The following is a 26,600-nucleotide window of genomic DNA, read 5'->3' as shown; positions in this document are numbered from 1 at the left end:
TCAGGACGGGCACGGTCTCCATGAGGGGCCACTCCAGGGCGGGAGGCTCGGGCCACGACACAAGCCGCCAGAACCCTGTAGGCTCCGCCTTGCGGACTGCTGGGGGCCCAGGCTCACATCGGCGCCGCCGCTTACAACAAGCCGCGCGCTCGGCCGCCTGGAGTCTCGGGCCAGGCCCCGCCCTCTCCCGCTACTCACCTGGGCTAGCTCCACCCCCTCCCTCCTTACCCCGCCTCCTCTGCTCTCGGCCACCCTACCGGAACTTCTGGGGCCAGCGTCCCGCCCTTTCCGGTACAGAACCCGGAAGCGTCTTGGGCGCTCGCCTTTCCGCCTTCCGGCCTCGCAACGGATTGCTGCGGGAGTGTTTTCAGACGGGGGTTGTACGTCAGCACGTCTCGGCGTAAGGCGGCCATGTTCCGGCAGTGACATACAGCTTCCGGCAGGATCTGGGTGTTGCTTGCTGTGTGGGGGTTGACGCCGTGTTGAGCTCCAAGCCGAGCGAGCCCCCGAGGCGCCCGGTGGAATTCCAGTGTCTGCTACGGTAACCTCATCCGCCCGCCAAGATGGCGATGCAAGCGGCCAAGAGGGCGAACGTGAGTAGTGGGCCCTTCTGCGGGAGAGGGAGAAGACTTCGCGGGCTCACTTCTGAGCGGCGTGGTTCCGAGCGTTCTTGCGGGTCCTCGGTCGCCGCGACCTGGAAGCCCCGAAATTCCCCATTGTCTTGTTCCGCTGTGGGGAGCCGCTCCGGTCTGCCAGTGTCAGTGTTACCCTGCAGCCTCTCTGGCTTGATGTGCGCCTAAGATCTGGCTTTAGGATCTGCTCTGCCCGAGGTTGGCGGCAGAGACGAGTCCTCAGTACTCCATAAACAACGACTCACCAGCAGCTGCAGCCTGGAATTCTCAGGTCACGGGACTTTTGGGATCTTTCGTTAACTCCTTATGTTCCCATCATCCTACATATAGGACCCTTAAATCGAGCAGTAAATATGCCACTTGCAGTAACTTTGAAATAAGGATTACGTTGTTGAAATATTCGGAGTGAAAACTTGGGACTTGAAGGGTTGAACGTACTCGTTCAACAATATGTTTTGAGCACAGATCGCCTGCTATGTGCCAGACACCAGTGTAGGTAATTGAGGATACAACAGTGAATTTAAGTTTTTCTGCTTACAGTCTTGTGTTAACAGAGTGAAGTATTAGGGAAACAAAAGGAAACTCAGAGCAGTCAGCCATAAGGCATTATAGGTATAGGATGAAGACAGGCAGTCAAACATGGGGATGTGTCGAAATGGAGACTTCGGTGGCCTTGATGATAGGAATCATTTCTGTGGATGAAAACTGGGCTGCAGTGGGCCGGAAAGGTGGTGTAAACTGAGGAAATGGCAATGAATTGTCACGTACACAGAGAAATTGGATGATAGTTGACTTTTTTTTGGGGGGGGGATTTATGACATTCTTATGTATCAGTACATAACATTTAAAGAACTATATAAGTATATTTTACAGTTTTGTCTAAGTAACAAGTTTGCATTTTTGATTTGATGTAATAAAAGCTTTAATGTAAAGCTTTAATGTAATTTCTGTTAGATTTTGCATTTTTTCTTAAACTTTAACCTGACAGAGTGAATGATTCTTATGTCATTGTATTAGTATTGTGAATAATTGTGAAATGTTTTGAGACAGAGTACTATATTTGTGAATATAATGTTATCACTGTTTATTATTTAGTAGAAATCTTTCCATCAGTATGGAAAACTAAGAAAATTGTTTTCTGCTGTATAATCTGGCATTCATCGTAGATTAAAGCTTATTTTTCTGTGAATAAAACTTATTCAATAAAGTACTATTCTTTAAAATGAAAAAAAAAAGATCTGTGATGTAAGGTACATTTGCATACTAATAAAAATGACCTAGTAGAATAGGAGACATGGATGGAAAGAAAAACTCGGGAGTGAAGGTTTGAGTAGATGGCTGGTGGGCTACTAACAGAGGGAGAGTGGGTAGATACAGAAGAATGAACTTCCCTGGGTTTAGTGATAAGAGTATAAAGTGCTTGCCATTGGTCAAATCTGTTTTCTCCAGGAGCCACCGTTGTCAAGGTCAGTGTCGGAGCCTCAGAGGAGTTAAGAGTGACGAGATTTGTACGCTGCAGTTGCAGGCTCTTGGTTAAATGAAAGCACTTTGAGCAGCGTGCTGTGGTGGAAGCCGGACTGGGGTAGATTTGAGTGTTGGGGGCTAGTGAGTATCTTTTTCCAGATGCTCTGCTGCAGTTAAAGAGAGAGCAAAGTAGGATGTAAATAGAGCTGATGAGTTTGGGGAAGGCAGAAGCTTTGCCTTTTTTCTTCATTGTGTATTCCTAATACCTAGCCTAGTGTATTCATAAAGAAGGCACTTGTAGTATTTGTTGAATGAATGAGGGACCCAAATAAAGATTTTGTCTAAGGATCGGCAGGATATGAGCAGCTGCTCAGGTGAGGAATAGAAGAAGCCAGTGGTGAGGGAAAGCCTATAAATTCAAATGAGAGAAGACAAGAGAAGGGTCAGCAGTGGAAGTTTTGTTGTCTAGCACATGGTTTCTGTTATTCCTACACATGTCTGAGGCATCAAGGACTTTTAAATGAGGTTGACAGTCCTTGTTTAAGACTAGTGGCCAAAAGCCCGAGTTTTGTAGTATCCCCTTATTAGTTTCTACTGCTACTTTAGAAAGTTAGTGGGAAAATGGAATGAAAAGATATGCTTATTTTGATGCAAAAAATGTTGAAATCCGGGCACAGTTTTTCATGATGTACATTTTCTGTGATAAACAGTGCTCCATTGCTTTTCCAAAGAGCATACCATTCTCAGTAACACTGAACTATACCTGCTATCCTTGACTTCCATTATTCTATATCATTGAAAGCTTTTTTGAAAAAAATAGTAGCATTTCTGCCCCAATAATAATGACAACATATTTCTCATTTTAGATTCGACTTCCACCTGAAGTAAATCGGATTTTGTATATAAGAAACTTGCCATACAAAATCACAGCTGAAGAAATGTATGATATATTTGGGAAATATGGACCTATCCGTCAGATCAGAGTGTGAGTCTTTTGAATTGTCATTTAAAGAAGATGATTGTGTGATCTCTAATTTCAGAATGGCAGCTGACAGCAAGGCCACCCTGTGTAGTGGGCAGTGGTAGTGACTAAAATAGTTCGGTCTGTGCTGCTTACATGGGAGACCTAGGTTGCTTTCCAGTGCCAGCCCTGGCCCAGCCTCAGCCATTGTGGGCATCTGGGGAGTGAACCAGCAGATGGGAGCTCTTCTCTAAATAGTGTGTCTCTTTCTCTGCCTCTCAAGAAATAGATAATTTTTTAAAATAGTGTTGGATAAATGATAGAGAATATGAAGTAGTAATGAATGCTTTGGGGAGAATGGCTGGGGAGGGAAGGAACTAACTTATTGCTGTCTGCCGTTGGTGAAGTCAAGTGTTACACTGTGTTTTTATATGCATACCCTCTAATTTTCTCAGTAATCTTCACTGCTGCTATTACTAACTTCAGAATTTCTGAATAAACTGAGTAAAAGGGTATAAAAGTAACTGAGATTAATGATATTTTATTTTCAACTTTGGCTTTTTGTTGAACATTTTAAAACATAGTGAAAAACATCTATTGCAACAATTTTCATGTTTGAATTCAATACAAAGATCGAGGTTCATACCTTTAAATGATTTATTGGGTATCTGCTAAATACCAGTTACCATAATGGGTAATTTTATTTGCATCAACAAAACAATAGCCTATGTGAGAGTGATAGTGTCTGTTTTACAAGGGAGACTACCAAGGCTCAGAGAGTAAAAGTACCTTCCTAGTCTCCCACAGTGTTAGTGACAGCCTTCTGACACTGAATTGAACCTCTGCAACACAGCACCATTGTCTCTGCCACTCTTAAGCAGCATGAAAAGACTGGTCACTTAGGAGGCTATCTAAAAGGATTTCTGAAATTTTTACTTTTATTTATTTATTTTTTTAAGATTTATTTATTTGAAAGGCAGAGCAACAAAGAGAATGAGAGAGAGAGAGACAGAACCTTCTGTCTGCTAGTTTCCCTCCCCAAATGGTCACAACAGGTAGAGGTGGGCTAAGGCGGAATCATGAGCCAAGAACTCCATCTCTGACTCTCATACGGGTGGTATGGACCCAAGTAGTTGGGCAGCTTCTGCTGCTTTCCCAGGGGGCATTAGCAGGAAGCTGGATTGAAAGTAGAGTAGGCCAGCGCCGCAGCTCAATAGGCTAATCCTCCACCTTGCGGCGCCGGCACACCGGATTCTAGTCCTGATCGGGGTGCCGGATTCTGTCCCGGTTGCCCCTCTTCCAGGCCAGCCCTCTGCTGTGGCCAGGGAGTGCAGTGGAGGATGGCCCAAGTGCTTGGGCCCTGCACCCCATGGGAGACATGGAGAAGCACCTGGCTCCTGCCATCGGATCAGCGCGGTGCGCCGGCCGCAGCACGCCAATCGTGGCGGCCATTGGAGGGTGAACCAACGGCAAAAGGAAGACCTTTCTCTCTGTCTCTCTCTCTCACTGTCCACTCTGCCTGTCAAAAAAAAAAAAAAAAAAATTGTCATTGGTATGCAAATGGGGATGAAAACAGAAGTGTTAGGGACCAGCTGTCCTTTTGAGTGTCTGATACAAGTTTTCGCCCTTCACAGAATACTTAAAATGCTTGGCATGTGTTTCAGGCTGCATGAGCTCCAGTTTAAGAGATGCTGTGGTAGATGTACAAAGAGTGGAACACAGGAGATCCCTGAGTTGGGGATCAGGAGACAAGATTCCATTTCAAGCCCTATTATTAACTATATGACAAGTTGGCTAGCTTTTTGGTTTTCTCTGTCTTCATGTGTGAGATAATCTGGTTGGTGCCTTCTCATCTTAAATACACACACACACGCACACACTTGAGAGCTGGATCAAGAGAGAGAAATCTCCCATTCACTGGCTCACTGCCCAGATGCCTACAATAGCCAGGGCTGGGCAAAGCCAAAGCCAGGAGCCGAGAACTCAGTCTGGGTCTTCCCCCTGGGTGGCAGGGACCCAGCTATTTGAACTATCACCTGCTGCCTCCCAGGGTAAACATTAATAGGAAGCTAGAATCTGGAGTGGAGCCAACGCTCAAACCCAGGCACGCCAATGTGGAAATATGTGACCTGAGTTTCAGTTATCTATGAAATCCAGCCTTCCTACCTACCTGTCTTAAAGGAGTTTTAGTTTGGATCTGTGGAAGTGCTCTGCTGAGTGTTTCCTTCCCAGGCTGCATGAGCCACCCCTTCCTTCTGCTCCCATAGCAAGTCTTGTTTTAGTTAGCATAGGGTTTTGCTGTGGTCCATCTGCACCTGTCTCTCCTGGCACCCGTGAGCTCCTCTAGGATGGGTGCCATCTATTCTTTCTGCATTGTGTCAGTAGTACTTGTCATCGTGCCTGATATGTGGTTGGCACCCAGTGTAGATAAATAAATGTGTATAGGAACATGGCAGCATGGTTGTGATTGATTTATGAAGGCATTATAAAGTTTTATTAGCTGTACTCAAGAGGTACTTAAGGTAGTGAAGTTGGAGAATGTTTTGGAAAACCAAACTAGAGGACACACTTTTTTTAAGATTTATTATTTTTATTTATTTGAAAGGCAGAGTTACACAGAGGCAGAGAAAGAAATCTTCTATCTGCATGTTCACTCCCCAGATGGCCTCAATGGCCGGAGCTGGGCTGATCCAGGAGCTTCTTTCCAGTCTCCCACCTGGGTGCAGGGCCCAAGGACCTGAGCCATCTTCTACTGCTTTCCCAGGCCATAGCAGAGAGCTGGATAGGAAGAGGAGCAACTGGGACTAGAACCAGCGCCTATATGGGATGCTGGCACTGCAGGCCAGGGCTTTAACCTGCTGTGCCACAGCACCGGCCCCAGCTCAGGCTTTTTTTTTTTTTTTTTAACTTTCTTTTTATTTGAAGGCAGAATGACAGAGTGGGAGAGACATTAAGAGATCTTCCAGTGCTTCCATTAAGAGAGCTTCCAAGTGCTTGGGCCTCTGCATCCACATGGCAGACCCAGAGGAAGCTCCTGGCTCCTGGCTTCAACCTGGCCCAACCCCGGCCATTGCAGTCATTTGGGGAATGAACCAGCAGGTGGAAGATTCTCTTCTCTCTATCTCTGCCTTGCAAATAAATAGATAAATAAATCTTTAAACAAAAACAAAGAGAGAGCCCTTCCATCCATTGGTTCACTCCCCATATTGCAGAGCCAGGAGCCTGGAGCTCTATCCCGGTCTCCATGTGGGTGGCAGAAGCCCAAGTCTCGGGGCCATCTTGGGCTGCCCTCGCAGGTACATAAGCAAGGGAGTTGGATTAGAAGCAGAATAGCAGGGCACTCTTCCATGGAATACCATCTGGCATCACAGTGGCTTAATCCACTGCATGGCAACACCAGCTCCTATTTAATATCTCTAGTTGACTAGAAGCTCTTTGCAGGAAGGGATGGTACTTGTCCTTTTCACTATGGTATTTCTACTTCCTGTCTTATTGTTGAATAAATTCATAAAAAATTGAGGTGCAGGAACTTGGGTCTGTGTTACAGATTGAGCAATGGCGGCTTTTCTCTTCTAGCACTGTGATCATGCTTTATCACACACCTGGCACCCCGCACACTGGGATGATGAGTCACTCTGCTAGGCGTGTAGACTCTTGGGACTTTGCATTTTTCAAAGCCTTTTCCCTATTTTAGAAGATTTATGTACTTGGGGCTGGTGCCGTGGCTCACTTGGTTAATCCTCCGCCTGCAGCACCGGCATCCCATATGGGCACTGGGTTCTAGTCCCGGTTGCTCCTCTTCCAGTCCAGCTCTCTGCTGTGGCCCGGGAAGGCAGTGGAGGATGGCCCAAGTGCTTGGGCCCTGCGCCCGCGTGGGAGACCAGGAGGAAGCACCTGGCTCCTGGCTTCGGATCGGCACAGCACCGGCCGTGGTGGCCATATGGGGAGTGAACCAATGGAAGAAAGATCTTTCTCTCTGTCTCTCCCTTTCACTGTTTAACTATCTGTCAAGTTAAAAAAAAAAAAAAATTATGTATTTGAAAAGTAGAGTTACAGAGATTAATGGAGAGAGTGAGCGAGTGTCCATCCATTGGTTCACTCCCCAAATGCCTGCAATTGTGGGGCCTGAAGCCAGGAGCCTGGAACTCCATCTAGGTCTTCCACATGGCTGCTGGGGTCCAGGTATTGGGCCATCTTGCACTGCTTTGCCAGGCAAATTAACAGAGTAATGGATCAGAAGCAGAGCAGCTGGGACTCCAAGGAGTAGCTGGAACTAGAACCATCCCTCCAGTATGGGGTGCTGGTGTCACAGGTGTCTCTGTACCATGACACCAGCCCCTCAAAGCCGTTCCATATTTGTTACCTTCTTTGATTATTAAAACCACATGTAAGGTACGGCAGACAGTACAGTGTGAAGGGGCTAGAGCTCAGAGAGGCTGTCGGATGATTGGGTTTTATTATTCCTGCTCTAAGCTTTTATCACCAATCAAGAAAATATCATCAGCTCAGTGCCTAACACATAGTAGGAACCTAACAGATGCTGTTAGAAATTCAAATTATTATAGGGCTCCAAGGTAGGAGGTTGATAGTTAGGGGTGGGGCACTTGGAATGAGGGGTCTTTTTTTTTAGATTTGTTTATATCTTCTGCTGCTTTCCCAGGCACATTAGCAGGGAGCTGGATCGGAAGTGGAGCAGCTGGTCTCAAACCAATGCCCATATAGGATACTGCTATCGCAGGTAGCAGCTTTACCTGCCACTCCACAATGCCAGTCCCCTATTTATTTGAAAAGCAGAGTGACAGAAGAAGAGACAAATCTTGCATTCAGTCCTAAATGCCCCAGCAGCCAGGGCTGAGCTACACTGAAGCTAGGAGCCAGGAATTGCATTCACCTGCTGTGCCATGATGCCCACTCACCCCCACCCCCACCCCCACCCCCGCTTTTTAAAGTTTTTATTTATTAGAAAGGCAGAGTGACAGGGAGAGAGAAAGATATCTTCCACCCACTGGTTCACTCTCCAAATGCCCTCTACAGCCAGGGCTGGACCAGGCTGACAGCAAGAACCAGAATCTCCATTTGGGTCTCCCACATGGGTGACAGAAATTCAGGAACTTGGGCTATCGTCTGCTGCCTCCCAGGCACATTAGCAGGAAGCTGATTTGGAGACAGAGGCAAGGTTCTATCCCAGTTTAAACCACTCCATCACAACACCCACTCTGAGTCTTTAAAATGGGGTCACTATCCTATCCCTACTCTAGTTCTTAAGAAGACATAAGAAGAAGAAAGAGAATTGAATTTATGTTTTTAGCTTTGTTTTTTAGCTTTCTAGATAAAGTATAATGAAATAATTGATAGGAGAAAAGATTTGTCCCTTCCAGGTACACATTGGCACTTGTATGCAAGCACTATAAAAGTAAAAGGAAGTGTGGGGCCGGCGCTGTGGCGTAGTGGGTAAAGCTGCCGCCTGCACTGCCGGCATCCCATATGGGCGCTGGTTCAGTCCTGGCTGCTCCACTTCCAATCCAGCTCTCTGCTGTGGCCTGGGAAAGCAGTGGAGGATGGCCCAAGTGCTTGGGCTCCTGCACCCACGTGGGAGACCTGGAAGAATCTCCTGGCTTCGGATCAGCGCAGCTCCAGCTTTTGCAATCATCTGGGGAGTGAACCAGCGGATGGAAGACCTCTCTCTTCTCTGCTTCTCCTTCTCTCTCTATAACTCTTTCAAATAAAATAAATAGAATCTTTAAAAAAAAAAAAGAAAAAAGTAAAAGGAAGTGTAAAATATCTCTCTCTCTGTCACTTAGTCTTTCAAGGAGATAAAAATAAGTAAACATTTTTTTTAATAGAAACAAGCTTATCCAGAATATCTGACCATAATGGTTACCACCTACCAATGGGCAAGCAGACATGTATTTTGTTGTTTGCTTTAACCCTGCAGGGGGAACACACCTGAAACTAGAGGAACAGCGTATGTAGTCTATGAAGACATCTTTGATGCCAAGAACGCATGTGATCACCTGTCAGGGTTCAACGTTTGTAACAGATATCTTGTGGTTTTATACTACAATGCCAACAGGGTAAGTGCAGCCACGGTTCTTGCTTGGTGCACCTATTTAAGAGCTAGCGTGGAGCTGTACTGTGATTTCTTCTTTGGCTACCACTATTGGTGAAATTCAATAGCTGTAGGTTGGTAACAGTTAACTTTGGTGCTTGCTACATTTCCAGGCATTTCAGAAGATGGACACAAAAAAGAAGGAGGAACAGTTAAAGCTTCTCAAGGAAAAATACGGCATCAACACAGATCCACCAAAATAAAGGTTGTTTTCTGCATTTTCATTTTGGACTAAAATCCGTGAATATGACCATCACCATCACCCTTTTTTTCCTTTTTAATTACTACTCAATATTGTGATTTCTTATTTGAAATTTAAAATGACCTGCTTGAAACTTTGATATATGTTAGAATGTATTATAATAATAAACTTGTAGTTTTTGTAAAACATGTAGTATTTTCTTTTGCTTCACCTCCTGTTTGCTACCAGGAAAAAACAAAGCAACAGTTGAGCCATATGAGGAAGTGCAGGTGAATTCTTGATGTCGCTGGTGTCCAGTCCAGGGCTTCCCCATCACGGGACTTGTTATAGAGTTGTTCATCGAGTGTCCATCAGTAATGAAATCTTCATAACTCAGTGAAGGTAGATTATCTGCCTATAGCAGGTAGGGAAACCAAAGCTCTCCATATTGGTTGAATGAATAAAGTGCTTACATATAAAGCTACTGTAATAGTAACAGTATTTTTTAATTTTTATTTTATGATTTTTTTTTAAGGATCTATTTTATTTATTTGAAAGGCAGAGTTACAGAGGGAGAGACAGAGAAAGAGAGAGATTATATCCACTGGTTCACTCCCCAAATGGCCGCAACAGCCAGACCTGTGCCAGGAGCTTCATCCAGGTGTCCCACATGGGTGCAGTGGCTCAAGGACTTGGGCCATCCTCCTCTGCTTTTTCCCAGGCGCATTAGCAGGGAGCTGGATCGGAAGTGGAGCAGCCAGGATTCGAACTGGAGCCCATATGGGATGCCAGCATTACAGGTGACGGGCTAACATGCTACACCACAGTACCAGCCCCAGTATAATAAGTATTAAGCAGACCTGTATATTTGTTTAATACTTTGTAATTTATTTTAGTCCTTTTACAGTGTGGGTACCTTGTCCTTAAGAACAGGGGCTGGTGTTGTGGTATAGTAGGTAAAACCGCTGCCTGCAATGCCAGTATCCCATGTGGATGCTGGTTTGTGTCCTGGCTGCTCCACGTCTGATCTAGTTCTCTGGTAATGGCCTGGGAAAGCAGTGGAAGATGGCCCAAGTGTTTGAGCACCTGTACCCACGTGGGAGACCTGGATGAAGCTCCTGGCTTTGGCCTAGCCCAGCACTGGCTGCTGCAGCCATCTGAGGAGTGAACCAGTAAATGGGAGATGTCTACTGTCTCCCCCTCTCTGTAACTGACTTTCAAAATAAATATTTAAAAAGAACAGAGGTCTTCCCTAGAAATGGCCATTCAGATGATACATTGTTAGAAATTGGAGAGCAAGCTGCTTAGGCAGTGGAGTTGGTTGTTAAAAGTCTAAGATTGTATTTAGGTAGCCTTGAGTTATTAAACAAATGTGTATATTTTAGACCTTAGCTTATAGTAAATCTTTGCCATAAATAAAATACTTAATGTTCATTCTTAGGAGTTCTTATAACATGGAATTAATGTGGTTATTACCACATCATCATAACTTGGCAGCTTGGGAAGAAAAAGGTATAGTTTTCTTTTTATATTTGAGGCATAGGCCAATTTAAAAACTTAGAATAATTTTGTGTGTAACTGGAACCCAAAATCTGTTTGAAGGATTGAATCTTTCTTTCTTTTTTTTTCTTTTTTTGGACAGGCAGAGTTAGAGAGAAAGGTCTTCCTTTTTCCGTTGGTTCATCCCTCAATTGGCTGCTGTGGCCTGCGCGCTGCGCCGATCCGAAGCCAGGAGCCAGGTGCTTCCTCCTGGTCTCCCATGAGGCTGCAGGGCCCAAGCACTTGGGCCATCCTCCACTGCCCTCCCAGGCCACAGCAGAGAGCTGGACTGGAAGAGGAGCAAGCAGGACAGAATCCGGTGCCCTGACCGGGACTATAACCCAGGGTGCTGGCGCGGCAGGTGGAGGATTAGCCTAGTCAGCCGCGGTACTGGCCCTGAAGGATTGAATCTTAATCATTTGAGTGGACAAAAAACATCTATTCTATTTTTAAATGCTTTTGGCTTGGAAATCTATTAGTACTGTAAGAAAATAGGGTATTTTACATTTCTTTTACCCTCTTCCAAGCCGACTGTTGAAAATGAAGAAATAATTGTCTTATTTATTGTTACGTCTGAGTGGTTTGAAAGCACTATCAGAGAACAGAAAGGGTTGTTTCTAAGTAGGGTGAGCAGTAAGAAAGGAGCCATCGGTGTGTGACTTTCCTGTGGATGCTTTTATGAATTCTTATTACAAAGGAATTGTGCTCTAGATATTTACAAATGTAAAAGCATCGCCTGAAAGACTTCTTCACAGGGGAAGACTGAAGCAAGACTTCTCGGATGTGGTTTGTCTGAGGACCACACTAACTTGCCTCTAGTGAAGTTTTCATAGCAAGGGGACTTCTTCATATTAGCAGTTAGAACCAGTCCAGCATTTGAGTCAGCTGAAATTCATGACCTAAAGTTAAGAAATTAAATCTTTCCTGTAATGTGCAGAATTCTATGGCCTGTCCCAGTTAAGTTACAAGAGTCTTTACTCAGTGGACAAATATTGAGCCTCCACTGTGCAAGAAGATGCTGAGGACAGAGGTAAAATTGAGCACCAAGCGTCCAGTTGCTTCTGAGATCACCATAGATGATTGTGTTCATGTTACATATGTACACAGTGTGTGGGAGCTGCCTTACTTTCATGTAGGTTAAATTTTGAGTTGCTAAGAAGGAGTGTGTATGAATAGAGAGTTCATTGGCTGAAAGTTTGAAAATGACTGACGGCACAGATCTCATCATTACTGTCCCAGCAGCGTGTGGTGGCATTCATAGGACAGTGTAAGCATTTTCTTTTTTTTTTTTTTGACAGGCAGAGTGGATAGTGAGAGAGAGAGACAGAGAGAAAGGTCTTCCTTTTGCCGTTGGTTCACCCTCCAATGGCTGCTGCGGCCTGCGCATCGTGCCATCCGAAGCCAGGAGCCAGGTGTTTCTCCTGGTCTCCCATGCAGATGCAGGGCCCAAGGACCTGGGCCATCCTCCGCTGCCTTCCTGAGCCATAGCAGAGAGCTGGCCTGGAAGAGGGGCAACTGGGATAGAATCCGGCGCCCTGACCGGGACTAGAACCTGGTGTGCCGGCGCCGTGAGGCGGAGGACTAGCCTGTTAAGCCACGGCGCCGGCCGTAAGCATTTTCATATACTGCATTATAATTTTCTCCATCATCTTCTTAGAGCTTCGATGATACAGGCTATTTTGCAATTTATCTGCAAAACCTAATATCCTCTCTGGTGTGAACGAGTAGCTATTTTTATTTGGTGGGGGCAGAAGTCCCTTGGTGGTGGCTCCTTGAACCACAAGGCTAGAAACACTGTACACTGACATCCTTTATATGCCCCATAGTGGACACCTGAAATAGTCCTTCATGTCATTTCCAGTTATCCTATTGGCATCAGAGAAGGAAACATTATATCCTTTATATAGGATGAGTTTTGAGAAATTTTAGGTATTTGGGTCACCAAGGGCACTGGGAACCCAGATATTCTGAAGGAGACACCCAGGGAGGAAGAAGTACGACACCACCTGGCTGTGGGTGACTAAAAGCACCGCCGCCCCCTTCCCATATCATTTTCTCCCCCTGAAGTACTGCCTCTCACTAACCACTCAGCCCTCAGCGGAGCACAGCGAGAGCTTCTTGCAGAGGAAAGAGGTCAGTGAGGGAACCAAGATGGCATGACCCGCCCATATCCTACACAGGACCTATTTAACACTGTCATTACCAGCTCCTCACTCTTCAGTCGTGACACAGTTCACTGACGCATCAGTACCTCTGATGATGGCCAAGAGCTTTTCTGGCCAGCGAAAGGAAAGAATCGGTCAGCCACACTATTCCAGGCCCCTCTGACCCACACAGCCCACACCAGCAAGTGGGCTGATTATAAACGTGGGGATTCTAGTTAGTTCTAGTAAGTGTTGATGGAAGTAAGCAGCCTGTGGAACAATTCAGAACCACACTTTCTTGTCAGAAGTGATTTCCCCATGTGTTAGAGCACGTCTGGGTGAGACTAAGCGGTGTATACAAAGACAACTCAGGATTGCACCTGCTTTCCAGAGCAGCTCCTGATGGGAGCGCGTGCATAGCTTCAAGCCCTTAGCACACCTCTTTTGTTCTGGTGCACAAGTGAGCTCATTCTTACTTTAGTCCAAGCAAAGAGAGATTGCAAAATCACACAAGGTGCTTACATCCCACATTTGATTGCTAGGCTACTGGATTTGAACATAATAATGTATAGTCCCTTGGTTAACAGAATTCTGGGCCTGGGAGCGGAGTGGCAGGTAATACCCATCTCGCAGAGCTCTTGGAAGATCCGTGGTGATTTTACTGAGAAGCAGACAGAGCAAGGCTGAGCACATACGTTGGCTGTCACTCTCTAGCCACCTGAAATCTACACACTCTTTTCCGTGGTCCCTAAAGTACTTCCCACCTACAATAAGCAGGGACAGGAGTTTGTCAAGCACAGAGCCTTTATTTTACACATTATTTCCAAAGAGGACATCGTTTAAATTGAGCAGCCGACAGGATATATAAGAAAGTGACAACAAAGGTAACTGGCTCAAGTCCCTCTGTGTACCTCATGGACATTGCATGTCTGAGCACCTTGTGTGTCTGGCTTAAGTGAAGGTAAGGCAGTGATTATGCGAACCAGAAAACTGTTCCGTGGTTAGGAAGGCTGCTACATGCATCACACAAAATGCACAACCTGAACGGTTTCCATCTGCAACCGAAGTTTCCTCAAGCAAGGACGTGTGTGAACAGTGAGGAACACATACAGAGCAACTTGGGCAGAGAGAATGGATAACGCTGTGGGGTGGCGAGGTTAGCACACTGATCAAGAGCCCCGCACAGGAGGAGCCGTCCCAGCGGCAGAGCAGGCTAGGAGGGTGAGCAGCAGCCATCTCCAGCCACCTTGAGTTCCTTCCTGCCTTCACTCTAAGTTGAGCAGCTCCACGTCAAAGATGAGGGTGGCATTGGGAGGGATGACACCGGGGTGGCCCGTGGCTCCATATGCCACATCAGGGGTGCAGGTCAGCTTCGCCCTCTGCCCCAAGCTCATCTAGCAGGGATGGGGGCAGATGGGGAGAGGAGAAAGAGGACCCAGCTTGATTTAAAAGAAAAAAATGAGATAACTATGGCATTTCCCCAAACCATCCTCATGGTTAACTCTAAAGACCTGAGATGAAATTGTAGAAATTGTGCTAAGAGCTGCAATAAATGCAGGTTCTGCCTCAGAATAGCAGACTTGATTGTGAGGTACAACTCCCACAAAGTTGTCTGAAACGCATTCATCCAACAAATATTACTGGTTATTCAATAAGTACTTCTATTTATTCCCAGTTGTTTCTCACTCTTCAAAAATGTGAAGAGTTTATGGACAGCACATGTACACTGAAGTTGGTGATTGGAGCAGTTCACTAAAGAAGTTCAGAGATAAGAGGCCACACAAAGTGGTGAGGGCTGAGACCCAGCTAATGGAGTGTCACATGACCTAATACACAACCAGGAAGAACCTGAACCAGGACTCCACAGTTGTCAGGGAACCACTAGACACTGTTGGCCCACTTGGGACAACTGGTGGAATTTGAATTCTGAATTTGGAATAATTAAGTCAAAAATTTGAATAGGTTGGCTTATAACACTGTGTCCATGTTCATGTCCTGGTTTTGGTCATTGTACTGAGATAAGATACTAACATTCGGGGAAGCTGGACAGAGTACATAGGAACTCCAGTGTCTCTGAAAATATCTGTGTTTTAAGTCTGAAATTCTTTCCAAAAAAGTTAAAAACCAAGACCAAAAATCTTCCTTGGGCTAGCCCACCCCAACTCTTTTGCTGTCTCAGTTCCAGACAGCTGGCCTCCAGCTGCTTCAAACAAGCCTAGGAGCATGATGGACATGGGATGAGTCCCCCAGTGACACAAAGGAGGCATGCGGGGATGCCAGGCCAAGAGCGGACACCAGGTGGCGCTGCCACGCCCTGGTAGTCGAGGCAATGCTCTAGTGGTCTGCAGGGTGAAGGAGTTGGATGCAGAGTACTGAGCCCAGATCCCCACTCCCTTTCATGGGTATCTTCAGCCTACCTGGGCTGCACCTTCTTCAAAACCTTTGATGACTTCCTGTTTGCCAATTCGGAACTTGAAAGGTTTGTTTCTGTCTCTAGATGAATCGAATTTCTTCCCATTTTGGAGCATTCCTGTGGAGGCAAGAAGAGGGTGGGAAATGCAGTGTTGTGGGTGAACTCCCAGTTCAGATTCAAGGTGCGAGAAATGGAATTCCTCTTTTGCATGAACCTGCTCCTCCTCAACTCCTCCCCACTCGCCCAGTTGCCCGTGCAAGAGACCCTGACACTGCCCTCACCTCACCAAGTCCTACACAGCTTTGGACTCCATCTGTTTTCTCCATTTCTATTACCACCACTCTGGGGTCTCACCAAGTCTCCGTCATATCTCATCTGTGGACAGCAATAGCCTCCCAACGAGTCCTAGTGCTCCACTCTTACTCCTCTAATCCTATCTCTACCCTATGCCCAGGCTGATTACTTTTTCCTTTAAATACAGATTCTGATGATATTACTCCCCTGCAAAACACTTCTTAGCTCCCCAAGGCGAAATCTAAATGCCCACTACTGCCTGCATTAAACTCTTCCCTCCATCCCCCTTGAGTCCTGTTCAAACCAGAACTTTCCCAAATTCCTCTGCACTTAGTTTTCCCACGCCACTTCCTCAACCTAAAGGTCTGTCTGCTCAGGCATTCCAGCCCTGGGTTGAATCCTCTTCTCAGGTTCCCAAGGTTTCCGAAGTTTCCAAAAAGTGAAACTCGAGAGGTCAGGTCATCCCTTTGTGCAATGAACAGTGCAAGGTCTCTCGCTGCTCAGCGGTGGCCTCCAGCCTCCACACAGGCAGGGCTGTTTGAAGCCAGAGCAGCCCTGGTGCTCCCTCCAGCAGTCCAGAGCAGCCCTCACCTTCCAGCTGCATCCCTGATGTGTGCCTGCCTGCACTGGTGACCCTGCCTCAAAGCTCAGAGCGTGTGGAAATGAAGCCAGGCCCTGGCTTCTTCCTGTAGCCCGTGGACACCGCTAATGCGATCTGTGGACAGAGGAAGACCTGGCCTGTGCGTCCAGTGGTCCCGACACCGGGTTCTGACTGCACTCTGGCACTAACTCGCTGGGTGATGTTGGGCAAATCACTGCTTTTCCCCATGCCTCAGATTTTCCACGTTTAACACAGGCAGTTCAGCCGGCTTAGTGTCTGAGCATCTATGATTTCACTTCCTAATTCCTAGGGAAGCAGTCGTATTTACCTACTTTCTGGTAGGATAAATTGGGCTCTTGCCCTCAGCACTATCTGAGGCAAAGGAGAAAACTCTCTGGCTACACGAGATACACAGATGGATGCTAAGGAGATCAAATACAAGCTCATGCATACACACGGGTTGCTAAGATATTCAAATACAAGACGCTTATGCACGGTCACAGGCGCTCACACACACTCAGGAGGAAAGCCCTGATGTCCAAACAGATGCTAAGAAAGTGTTTAGACACACAGATTTACATACATTCACACAGACACGTACTTGGAAAGATAGGCACTTGGATACGCACACACACAGGCTCTCACATTCACAACTCCATTTATAGACTGGCTTTCTCATCCCTTAATTTCTTCAGGTTTCAGATGACTTCATCTACATCACTACATCAGGCCATTTACAGTTATCTCTTGTTACAAGTACAGCCAAAACCATACAATCCAGAAACAGATCCATACGTAGGAGTATATGGCTGGATGATTTGTCAAAGATTTCACTGGAATGTAGCAAGTAAGGATGATGTTTTGGGTTAATGTTGCTGGATCAACTATATCCATAAGGGAAAAACAATGAATATTGACCCCCTATCTAACCCACACACCAAAGTCAATTCCAGATGAATCTATCTCAGATAAAGCTTCTATAAGATAATAATTGGGGGCTGGCGCTGTGGCGTAGTGGGTTAAGACTACCTGTGGTGCCAGCATCCCATATGGGTTGGAGTCCCAGCTGCTTCTCTTCCAATCCAGCTCTCTGCTATGGCCTGGGAAAGTGGTGGAAGATGGTCCAAATGCTTGGGCCCCTGCACCCACATGGGAGACCCGGAAGAAGCTCCTGGCTCCTGGCTTTGGATCAGCCCATTTCTGGCCATTGCAGCATTTCGGGAGTGAACCAGTGGATGGAATACTTTTCTCTCTGTCTCTCCCTCTCTTTGTCTGTAACTCTACCTCTCAAATAAATAAAATCCTTTTAAAAAAGATAATAAATAGAAGAATATCTACATGTCCTAGAGGTAGACAAATATTTCTAGAACTGTACACAGGAAATTCTAGCCATAAAAGAAACAGGCTGAGAGGTCTTGAAATTAAGAACTGTTCAGGGGCCTGCATTGTGGCATAGCAGGTTAAGCCACCGCCTGCAGCACTGGCATCTCATATGATCACCAGTTGAGTCCTGGTTACTCTGCCTCAACCCAGCTCCCTGCTAATGTGCCTGAGAAAGCAGCGCATGATGGTCCAAGTCTTTGGGCCTCTGCACCCACGTGGGAGACCAGGATGGAGTTCCACACTGCCATCTTTGGCCTATCCCAGCCTTGGTCATTGCATCCATTTGGGGAGTGAACTAGCAGATGGAAGATATTTCTGTCTCTCCCTCTCTGTAACTACCTTTCAAATAAATAAATAAAACAAAACCACTTCTGTTTAAAGGTATCATTAAGAGAGTAAAACAGCATGGCGCAACGTGGGAGAAAACTTTTGGAACAGGTATAACCAATGAGAGAGTCATTTCTGGAAAACACCACAACTCCTATAAATCAGTAGGAAAAAGGCAGACCACCTTTTTAAATGAAGAAAATTTGAACATGTCCAAAGAGGATATCCAAGCAGCCAGCAGCACCTGAAAGTTCATTGTTCATGAGGGAAATGCAAACCCAAACCACAATGAGATGTTACCAGGCACCTACCAGACCAGGCCAAAAATAAAACAACCACCTGACAATACCAGCCGTTGGTGAAGACACGGAGTAACTGGAGCTCACGCTGCCGATGGGAGAGGAAGTAGGCACAGCCACTTCCGAGAGGAGCGTGGCAGGGCTGCTGAAGCTGAGCCTATCCCAGCACTTCCTCTCTGGGGATGTGCCCCAAAGAAACAATGCACATGAGGGGTCTTCAAAAAGTCCTCAGAAAATGCTGCTGATGAAAAACTGTTTTGCAGGCCGGTGCCGTGGCTCAACAGGCTAATCCTCCGCCTTGCGGCGCCAGCACACGGGGTTCTAGTCCCGGTTGGGGCACCGATCCTGTCCCGGTCGCCCCTCTTCCAGGCCAGCTCTCTGCTGTGGCCAGGGAGTGCAGTGGAGGATGGCCCAAGTGTTTGGGCTCTGCACCCCATGGGAGACCAGGAGAAGCACCTGGCTCCTGCCATCGGAACAGCGCGGTGTGCCGGCCGCAGCGTGCTACCGCGGCAGCCATTAGAGGGTGAACCAACGGCAAAGGAAGACCTTTCTCTCTGTCTCTCTCTCTCTCACTGTCCACTCTGCCTGTCAAAAAAAAAAAAAGAAAAGAAAAACTGTTTTGCACAAAAATAATCTTGTAACGCCATTTTCCTATGACCTTTGTGGCGTAGTCCCGTATGTGCGCTGAGACATCTCCAAGACAGCAAACCCTTCTTTTCACAGCAACCATCGAAGAGCAGCTGCCTCGCAGCCAGGCACCTCAGCAAGGGCCACAGTGACCAAGAACGTGCGCGAGCTCGGGGACAAGAGCCGAGGGGCCTGTGGCTGTGCCTTGTGGAAGCACCATGCCATGCCGTTGCTCAGGGCCTCCAAGGACAGATGAACCCTCAAGTTCCTTAAGTGCAGAGTAAAGACATCTATCCCTGCCAAGAGGAAGTAGGGGTGGGGGAGCTAACATCCTGGCTGCCATAAGTAAAGCGGCTAACCAGAGGATGGAGCCCGTACCTCTCTGCACAATGAGACCTTTACAAAAAAAAAATGTTAAAAGCAAAACTTTTTTATAATGAAGATCTGTAAGTAATCTAGGTGTTCAACAATAGAAAGGCTGAATAAATTGTAGTGCTGTCTCACAATGAAACAGTGCAGGATTAAAAGGATAAATCTCTGGATAGGGGCAGGCAGCCCTATTTCCTATTTCACCCTCCTGCTAACGCAGACCCTCCTGGGCATCCAGGACGACCCAAGTTGGGGGTTGAATTTGCAGCTCCCAGCTTTAACCTGGCCTGGCCTTGGCCACTGTGGGCATTTAAGGAGAGAATCAGCAAAAAGGACCTGCTGCCTCCAGACTGAGTCTCCCATGTGGGTAACAGGGACCCAAGCACTTGAGCCATCACCTGCGCCTGCCTCCCAGGGTGCGCCCTAGCAGGAAATAGAACTGGAAGCAGAGCCACAGCCTGAACCCAGACACTCCAGTCTGGGATGTGGATGCCCCAAGGGGCATCGTGTGCCCAATCCTTGCTCCTAAAGCTTTTTTTATTGATTTTTATGTATTTGAAAGAGAGAGACAAATATCTTCTGTCTGCTTGTTTACTCTTCAAATACCCACTACAGCCAGAGCTGGGCCAGGCCAAAGCCGCGAGCCTAGAACTCAACCTGGGTCTCACACACAGGGAGCAGGAACCCAAAATACTTGAGCCATCACTGGCTGCCTCCCAGGGTGTGCCTTGACAGGAAGCTAGATTGGAAGCTGATCAAGGACTCGAACCCAGACACTCGGATATGGGATGAAGGCATCCCAAGCAGTGTCCTGACTACGGTGCCAAATGTGTTTTTAATTTAAAAGTTCACCAGAAGTCCCATATGGCCTCCTGCTGTGTTTGATGACCATTTATGCCCACACCAATCACTCAGAGCTGATGTGTGTGTTCAGTGGACATCGCCTGCTCTGGGTATGCATCATGAAGAGGCTGCAAAAGGATGTGTGGTTTCAGTAACTTGATAAACACTGGTCTGTCCACAACATGCAGAACAGACAAATCAATTACCTGGGGCAGAGGCCCCAGACGACCCACAGTAATTAGGCCACATCACCGAAGATAAAACACAGCTCCAGCCCGCTGACGTCAGCCGGCTGGGAAACATCCACACCGTCTGCCTGGAACTAACCTGGTGCTTCACACTGGCCCCAAGAACTGCTAAAAACGGCCCCATCTGCGTTGGTCTCAAGAGTCAAGGTGGCTTGCTGTGTGCTAAGTCACGGTCACCCACGGAGTTTGCCACGTTGGGAAGCAAGTCACAAGGCAGAGTGCTCACCCCCCTTGGAACAAACACCTGCTCATACCCGTCCTGCCAGCAGACCTGGAGAACCCATCTAAGACACTGCGGAGCTCGGGAGCCTTCAGCTACAGCGCATCCAAGAGGGGTCAGCAGAGAGGTGGGCTCCTCCGGCACCCGGAGGAGCCCCTCCACCACTCATGTGCACACTGCGTCCTGGCCTTGGGGGACGTCCTCGCCCCACCCTCACCACAGCCCTCATCCAGGAGCCCAGCACAGGAGGTGCTGCATTGAGCAGGCTCTGAAAAGGGAAAAGAAATTCTGAGGATGCCAACTTCCTCCCGTCTGAAGATGCGGAGGGATGGAAAGGGAGTCTGTCGGGGGTTTCCGGGCTCTCTGAGCTTCCAGGGAGGTTTCCAAACATCGCAGGGATCCAGGAAGGCCAGGCCGCCCCTCCCCACCTGCCACAGAGGGAAGGGGGCCGGGGAGCTTGACTCGCCCAGAGGCTGGCACCACGGTGGCCTTTGCTGGTGTAAGTGGGGGCACTGCCTTTGCAAGCCCCCTCTCCCATTCCCATAGAAAGGACAGTGGCAGGGAGAGCAGGCTGCCCTGGGCTGCAGGCCAGAGCCGGGGAGCTACAGCCCTGCGTGAGCGAGGGCGGGCAGAGGGAGGCCTACCTGTGTAGTGCACCACACACGTTTGGCCCTTCTTGGGAAACGTCCTCCCTGCAAGGAGACATGAAGGCAGATGAAGGGACACGCAAGTGTGAATGTGACCAGGAGCTCGGGCCCACCCTGCCCTGCAAACCCGAGAAATGGAGGGCTCTGGGCCTGGTCTGAGCCACAAGTCACAGTCACCGCTCTTTGGCCTGGTTTTGAACTCTATGCCCTTGGCTTCCTCAACTCCTGTCTCTGGTTGGTTTTCCCTTTCTCGGCTCCCTTTACTTCCCTTCATCCATTGCACAAACATTTACGGACAGCTTACCGTGTGCTAGGCCTGGACTGGATTCCAGGGATACAATATATGAACTCATGAGGAAGTTAGGAAAATATACCGAGGTATGAGATTAATGCAGAGTGCTGACCGCTGGCGAGGAGGATCAAACATAATCATTCTCAACAGTTACTGAATGCCTGGCGTGTGCCCGGCCTGTGCCTGGTCCTGGGGATAGAGCAGTGAACAATACAGGCCAGTTTTGTGAACTCTGTTGGAATTTGCTTTCTAAAGGAGGGAGACAAATGTTAAGCAAATAAACAAGTATGGATTGTGATAAGTGCTTTAACAATAAACACAATGATGAGTTGGAGACACAGTGGGGGCGCCCTTTTAAAAGGAGTGGTCCAGGATGGTCTGGGAAAGGGGCACCTTTGAGCTGGGATGGGAAAGATGAACAGAATTCTGGGAAGAGGAGGTAACAAGGTCACAGACCAGGGGCAGGAGAGGACGGGTGGGGCAGGGAGGCTGGCAAGATGGGGGGAGGGGGGGGCGGGGAGGAAGGGAGCAGGAGTTGGATGCTGCAGGACCCAGAGCCATTTCAGTCCTGAGTGCAACAGGAAACCACAGGGGGATTCTGAGCAGGAGGAATGACATAATCTGAATTAAGATTTTATAAGATCCCCGTGGCTGCTGTGTGTAGGAGGGATGGGCTCCTGTTACAATAATCCAGACAAGAAATCGATGAGGGCTTCAATTAAGGCAGTGGCAGCAGAGAAGAGAGCAGAGTAGATCTGAGATAGATTTGGGAAGTGGAGCTGACAGGGCATGGGAAGCAAACTGAGCAGGCGTCCGGGATGAAGGAAAAGTGGGACGAGGCTTGGAGTGGCCGCTTCGGGCTGGCAGAGAGGGTGCGGGCTTTGTTTCCTGAGTTGGGAAGGCTGAGGAGGGACAGATTCGTGGGGGTGGCAATCTTGAGATGCCTAGTAGACATCTGAGGCTGCAGTGGGCAGATGGGGAGTCTGCATGGGAGGTATAAATTTAATGCCATGGGGCCGGATAGCAAAAACCAGGCAAGGCATCGGCTAGGCCAACATAAACAGGACTCTGGAGCGGGGAGGAGGGCAACCGAGTGACAGGAGAGCCAAGGAGAGTGTCAGGGAGATGATGGGGAAAGGGGGCCCCAGACGATGAGCAGGAATTTGCCAGAAGTAAAGGGACAGAATCCGGGAAGAGGGAGCGAAAGGAGTGCGCGTCGGCTCGGGTGGCAATGGCGGGAGCCCTCTTCTACCACTGGGACCTGGGGTCTAGCACACAGCAGGTGTTCAGTAAATATTTGCTGAGCGAGTGCTGTGTTGAACAACTTGCAGGCAGCTTGGGGAAGCTGGAGAAAAAGGTGGTGGTGGGTGTGAGAAGAGGTAGACACAGGGGAAGCTCTAGGTGGATGGCGCTGCCTGTCTGGGAAAGGACAGAGGAGATGCCTGGGGGAGGGGCAAGGACAAAAACTCTTTTAAAAAGGGTCCTCCGGCTAAGCTTTCGGAAATGAATGGGAGTGAGAGTGAGACCGGGAGGCCGGACTGAAGGCAGGGAGGTGACACTGAAAGTGTGCAGAGCAGGCCAGAGGCTCAAGTGTTCGCTGAGACCCAGCACCACGTTCCCCGAGGGGGCAGAGGCCTGCACTCCAGGGGTGCTCCGGGCTTCGGGCTGGGCGGTCCCGGGGGCCACTGCCTCTCAGCAGGGAGCTGGCCTGGAGCCAGCAAGCCCTGCTGGGGAGGGGCCGCCAGATCATCTGATACAAGTTCGCTCGCCCAGCCCTGCAGTCGTGGGGGCTCCTGTTTGAGAAATAGAGAGATGTCCGCCCAGAGCCTCACGGGGACTTGGGGAAGTTAGCAGGGCTAATTGCACTTGCGGACTCTGCGGTCTCCTGGGCCACCCAGGCGGAGGTGGAGCCCTGGGCGCAGAGGCTCCAGTTTGGCAGCCAGGGACTTGGACAGGACGGTCAGGGGAATGCGAGGGGCGCAGAGGACGAGGAGCGACGCGGGGGCGATCCAGGAAGCGCCCCTGTGTCCCGGCGCGGCTCTGACCCCGGCTTCCTAAAGCCCAGCCCCGGGTGCGCGCGACAGCCCGGCGGAGAGGGGCGCAGGGGCGGGAGGTTCCTTTCCCAGTTGTCCAGCGCTCAACCCGAAGGGCAAGGGAAGCGGGGATAAAACCCGGCCCCAGGGCATCAGCAGCTGGAGGCGCGAGCGCTTCCAGCAGCCGAGGGTGGCTCAGGCCCCCAGGCGGTGGCGGCCGCAGACCCCGCCTCCGGGCCACCGCCTTCTCCCCCGGGTGAGCGGCGCAGGGATAAGGTGGGGATCGCCTCCGAGACCCCAGGAGTCTCGTCGGGGGTCTCCTCCCGCTGCCCCATCCGGGACCCGCTCCGCCCTCACCCCCGCCGCCCCCGGCCACCTCGGCATCAGACCCCCGCCCGCCCGGCTCCGCCCCGGGACCCCTCCTCCTCCCCCGGCTCGGCCGCCCGGTACCGTCTCCGGGGGAGATGGTCTCGATCTCCACGCCCATCGCGGTCCCACAGGCCCCGCCTCCGGGGGGGGTCCCCGCTGCTGCGCGACCCCTGCTCGGCTCGGCCCGGCCCCGGCCCCGCAGGCGCTCGTCTCGCCGCCCCGCCGCCACTGCAGAGCCGGAGGAGGTGCGGCTGGAGTCGGGACCTGCGCGGGGAGGGGCCGCCGGCTCGGGGGCGGCGGGGCGGGGCCGCGCGCAAAGGTGGGGTCGCCGGGGCGGGGCCCCAGTGCGGCCGGGCATTAACCCGCTGACCCGGGAGGGTGGTGAGCGAGGCTGGCATACACTCGCCCGGCCACCCGGCCACACATCCATCCAAGCATGCATCCATCCATCCGTCTACCCATCCATCCTTCAAGCCATCTGTCCAATACATAGCTTTTAAATTTACAGATATTTATTTTATTTATTTGAAAGAGAAAGTTGGCGCCGGCAGTTGGGGCCGGCGCTGTGGCGAAGCGGGTAAAGCCTCCGCCTGCAGTGCCAGCATCCCATCTGGGCGCTGGTTCGAGACTCGGCTGCTCCACTTCTGATCCAGCTCTCTGCTATGGCCTGAAGATGGCCCAGGTGTTTGGGCCCCTGCACCCACGTGGGAGACCCAGAAGAAGCTCCTGGCTTCGGATTGCCGCAGCTCCGGCTGTTGCAGCCTCTTGAGGAGTGAACCAGGGGACAGAAGACCTCTCAGGCCGGCGCCATGGCTTAACAGGCTAATCCTCCACCTTGCTGCGCCGGCACATCGGGTTCTAGTCCCGGTTGGGGCGCCGGATTCTGTCCTGGTTGCCCCTCTTCCAGGCCAGCTCTCTGCTATGGCCCGGGAGTGCAGTGGAGGATGGCCCAAGTCCTTGGGCCCTGCACCTGCATGGGAGACCGGGAGAAGCGCCTGGCTCCTGGCTTCGGATCAGCGAGATGCGCCAGCCGCGGCGGCCATTGGAGGGTGAACCAACGGCGAAAAGGAAGACCTTTCTCTCTGTCTCTCTCTCACTGTCCACTCTGCCTGTCAAAAAAAAAAAAAAACAAAAACAAAAAAACCTCTCTCTCTTTTTCTCTCTCTCTCTACCTCTCCTTCTTCCTCTTTCTGTATAACTCTGACTTTAAGATAAATAAAATAAATCTTTAAAAAGGGGTGGGGGAGAGTTACGTTGAGAGAGATATACAGAGAGAAGTTTTCCATCCGCTGGTTCACTCCCCAAAGGAGGCGATGGCTGGGGCTGGGCCAGGTGGAAGCCAGGAGCCCGGAGCCCCACCTGGGTCTCCACGTGGGTGCAGGAGCCCAAACACTAGATCCAAGTAACGCTGCCTTCCCAGGTGCATTAGCAGGGAGCTGGGTAGGAAGTGCAACGGCCTCCGTCGCCGGTGGGGGCTTGATCTGTGGGGCTACAACCTGTGCCCCAGGACATGTTTACTTAGGGCCCACTCTGTGCTAAGCTCTGGGGAGCCCACCTGGTGCTGCAGACCGGGGGGGGGGGGGGGGGGGGGACGGCGGAAATTCAGTCAGTGCTCTAATTAGATGTGCTCAGCGCCAAGGAACTCTGAGAGGGGCCTATCTTGGCTAAACTCTGGGGTCTGTGGGAGCGGGGCCTAGCGGGGACTCCAGTCGGGCAGAGTCTCCCCGCCCCCAGCACCTGCAGGCACGTCTGTCGGGCTCTCACTGTTCTAGTGAGAACTGCGCCCTGGGGACGCCCGGGAGTGAAGTCTTGGACAGGGGGGCTGCGTGCAGACCGCTGCGGAGTGGAGGAACGACACCTGGAGCTCCTCCCGTGCCGGACCCTTCCCTTCCAGGACTCCAGAGCCGTAACCCTGGAGGCGCTAACGTTGCCTTTATGGATGAATGGGACTTGGAAAGACGTTCTCACCCCACCCGCACTCTCACCTCCCTTGTGCCACAAAGCCAAGCGTTCTCAGTGCTGACGGGCGGCACTGGCAGGCCGGCATGGGAGGGGCCGCCGGGCAGGGTGCCCGGGTCAGGCCCAGGGGCGTCCATTCCCCAGCCCAGTCGAGGCGAGGCGAGGCGAGGCGTAGGGGGGAGGCCAGGCGCGTTCAGGACCCCTGGGGGCCGCCCCGGGGGCAGCTGGGTCTGTGGGCTGCCGCCGGGGGCGGGAGTATCTCGGGCCCCTGCAGGATGGGGCCTTGCCCCTGGGCCAGACCCACCAAGCGGCTTCGGTGGAACTCAGGATACTCTGTGTACAGAAAATTTTTTCTGGGGATGCTGTATCGGAAGTTAAAGGGGTCCCAAGACACATCCTATAACCCCTCCCCCCAAAAAAGGGTGATAAACCTTGTCCCGATCTCTTAGACTAAGAATCAAGGAGAAGTTGGGAAAGGGCCAAAACGCTTAAAGGAGGGAGAAATTGTGGCCGAATTACAGTCGGAGTCTAACGGGGACTACAACTCCCAGAGACCCATGCAGCAAAGACCGAGTTTATTGGTTAGTGGACAGACCCTCCCCTTTCGTGACACATGCGAAATCCAATAGGCAGAGGGCATTGCCGA

At 49.8% G+C, this 26,600-nt stretch overlaps 3 protein-coding genes across 4 annotated transcripts in view; 1 reads left to right on the top strand and 2 right to left on the bottom strand.

The window, feature by feature from the left end:
* Positions 1–263, bottom strand: part of FAM228B (family with sequence similarity 228 member B) — a 47,294-nt gene extending 47,031 nt beyond the window's left edge. The window contains exon 1 of the mRNA XM_062209039.1: positions 258–263. The gene's annotated coding sequence lies outside the window, so the exon portion shown is untranslated. The remainder of the gene's footprint in view (positions 1–257) is intronic.
* A 126-nt stretch (positions 264–389) lies between these two features.
* SF3B6 (splicing factor 3b subunit 6) lies at positions 390–9,531 on the top strand. The gene is made up of 4 exons (XM_062209044.1): positions 390–593; positions 2,963–3,081; positions 8,993–9,131; positions 9,280–9,531. Exons 1-4 carry the CDS (start codon positions 564–566, stop codon positions 9,367–9,369), a joined length of 378 nt encoding a protein of 125 aa, XP_062065028.1. The 5' UTR covers positions 390–563; the 3' UTR covers positions 9,370–9,531.
* A 4,291-nt stretch (positions 9,532–13,822) lies between these two features.
* FKBP1B (FKBP prolyl isomerase 1B) lies at positions 13,823–24,179 on the bottom strand. Of its 2 annotated transcripts, none has more exons than XM_062210143.1 (4): positions 24,077–24,179; positions 21,299–21,346; positions 15,448–15,560; positions 13,823–14,424 (listed from the first exon to the last, which is right to left on the bottom strand). In XM_062210143.1, the coding sequence occupies exons 1-4, from the start codon at positions 24,111–24,113 to the stop codon at positions 14,296–14,298; spliced, it is 327 nt and encodes a 108-aa protein (XP_062066127.1). In that variant the 5' UTR covers positions 24,114–24,179; the 3' UTR covers positions 13,823–14,295. The 2 variants fall into 2 exon arrangements, with proteins under 2 accessions (XP_062066127.1, XP_062066128.1); XM_062210144.1 differs by having other exon boundaries at positions 14,387–14,469.
* Between the last annotated feature and the right edge of the window lie 2,421 nt (positions 24,180–26,600).

Source organism: Lepus europaeus, chromosome 13 (genome assembly GCF_033115175.1).
Source record: "Lepus europaeus isolate LE1 chromosome 13, mLepTim1.pri, whole genome shotgun sequence".
NCBI classification, from domain to species: domain Eukaryota; kingdom Metazoa; phylum Chordata; class Mammalia; order Lagomorpha; family Leporidae; genus Lepus; species Lepus europaeus.
This window is presented reverse-complemented; position numbering and strand designations above follow the sequence as displayed.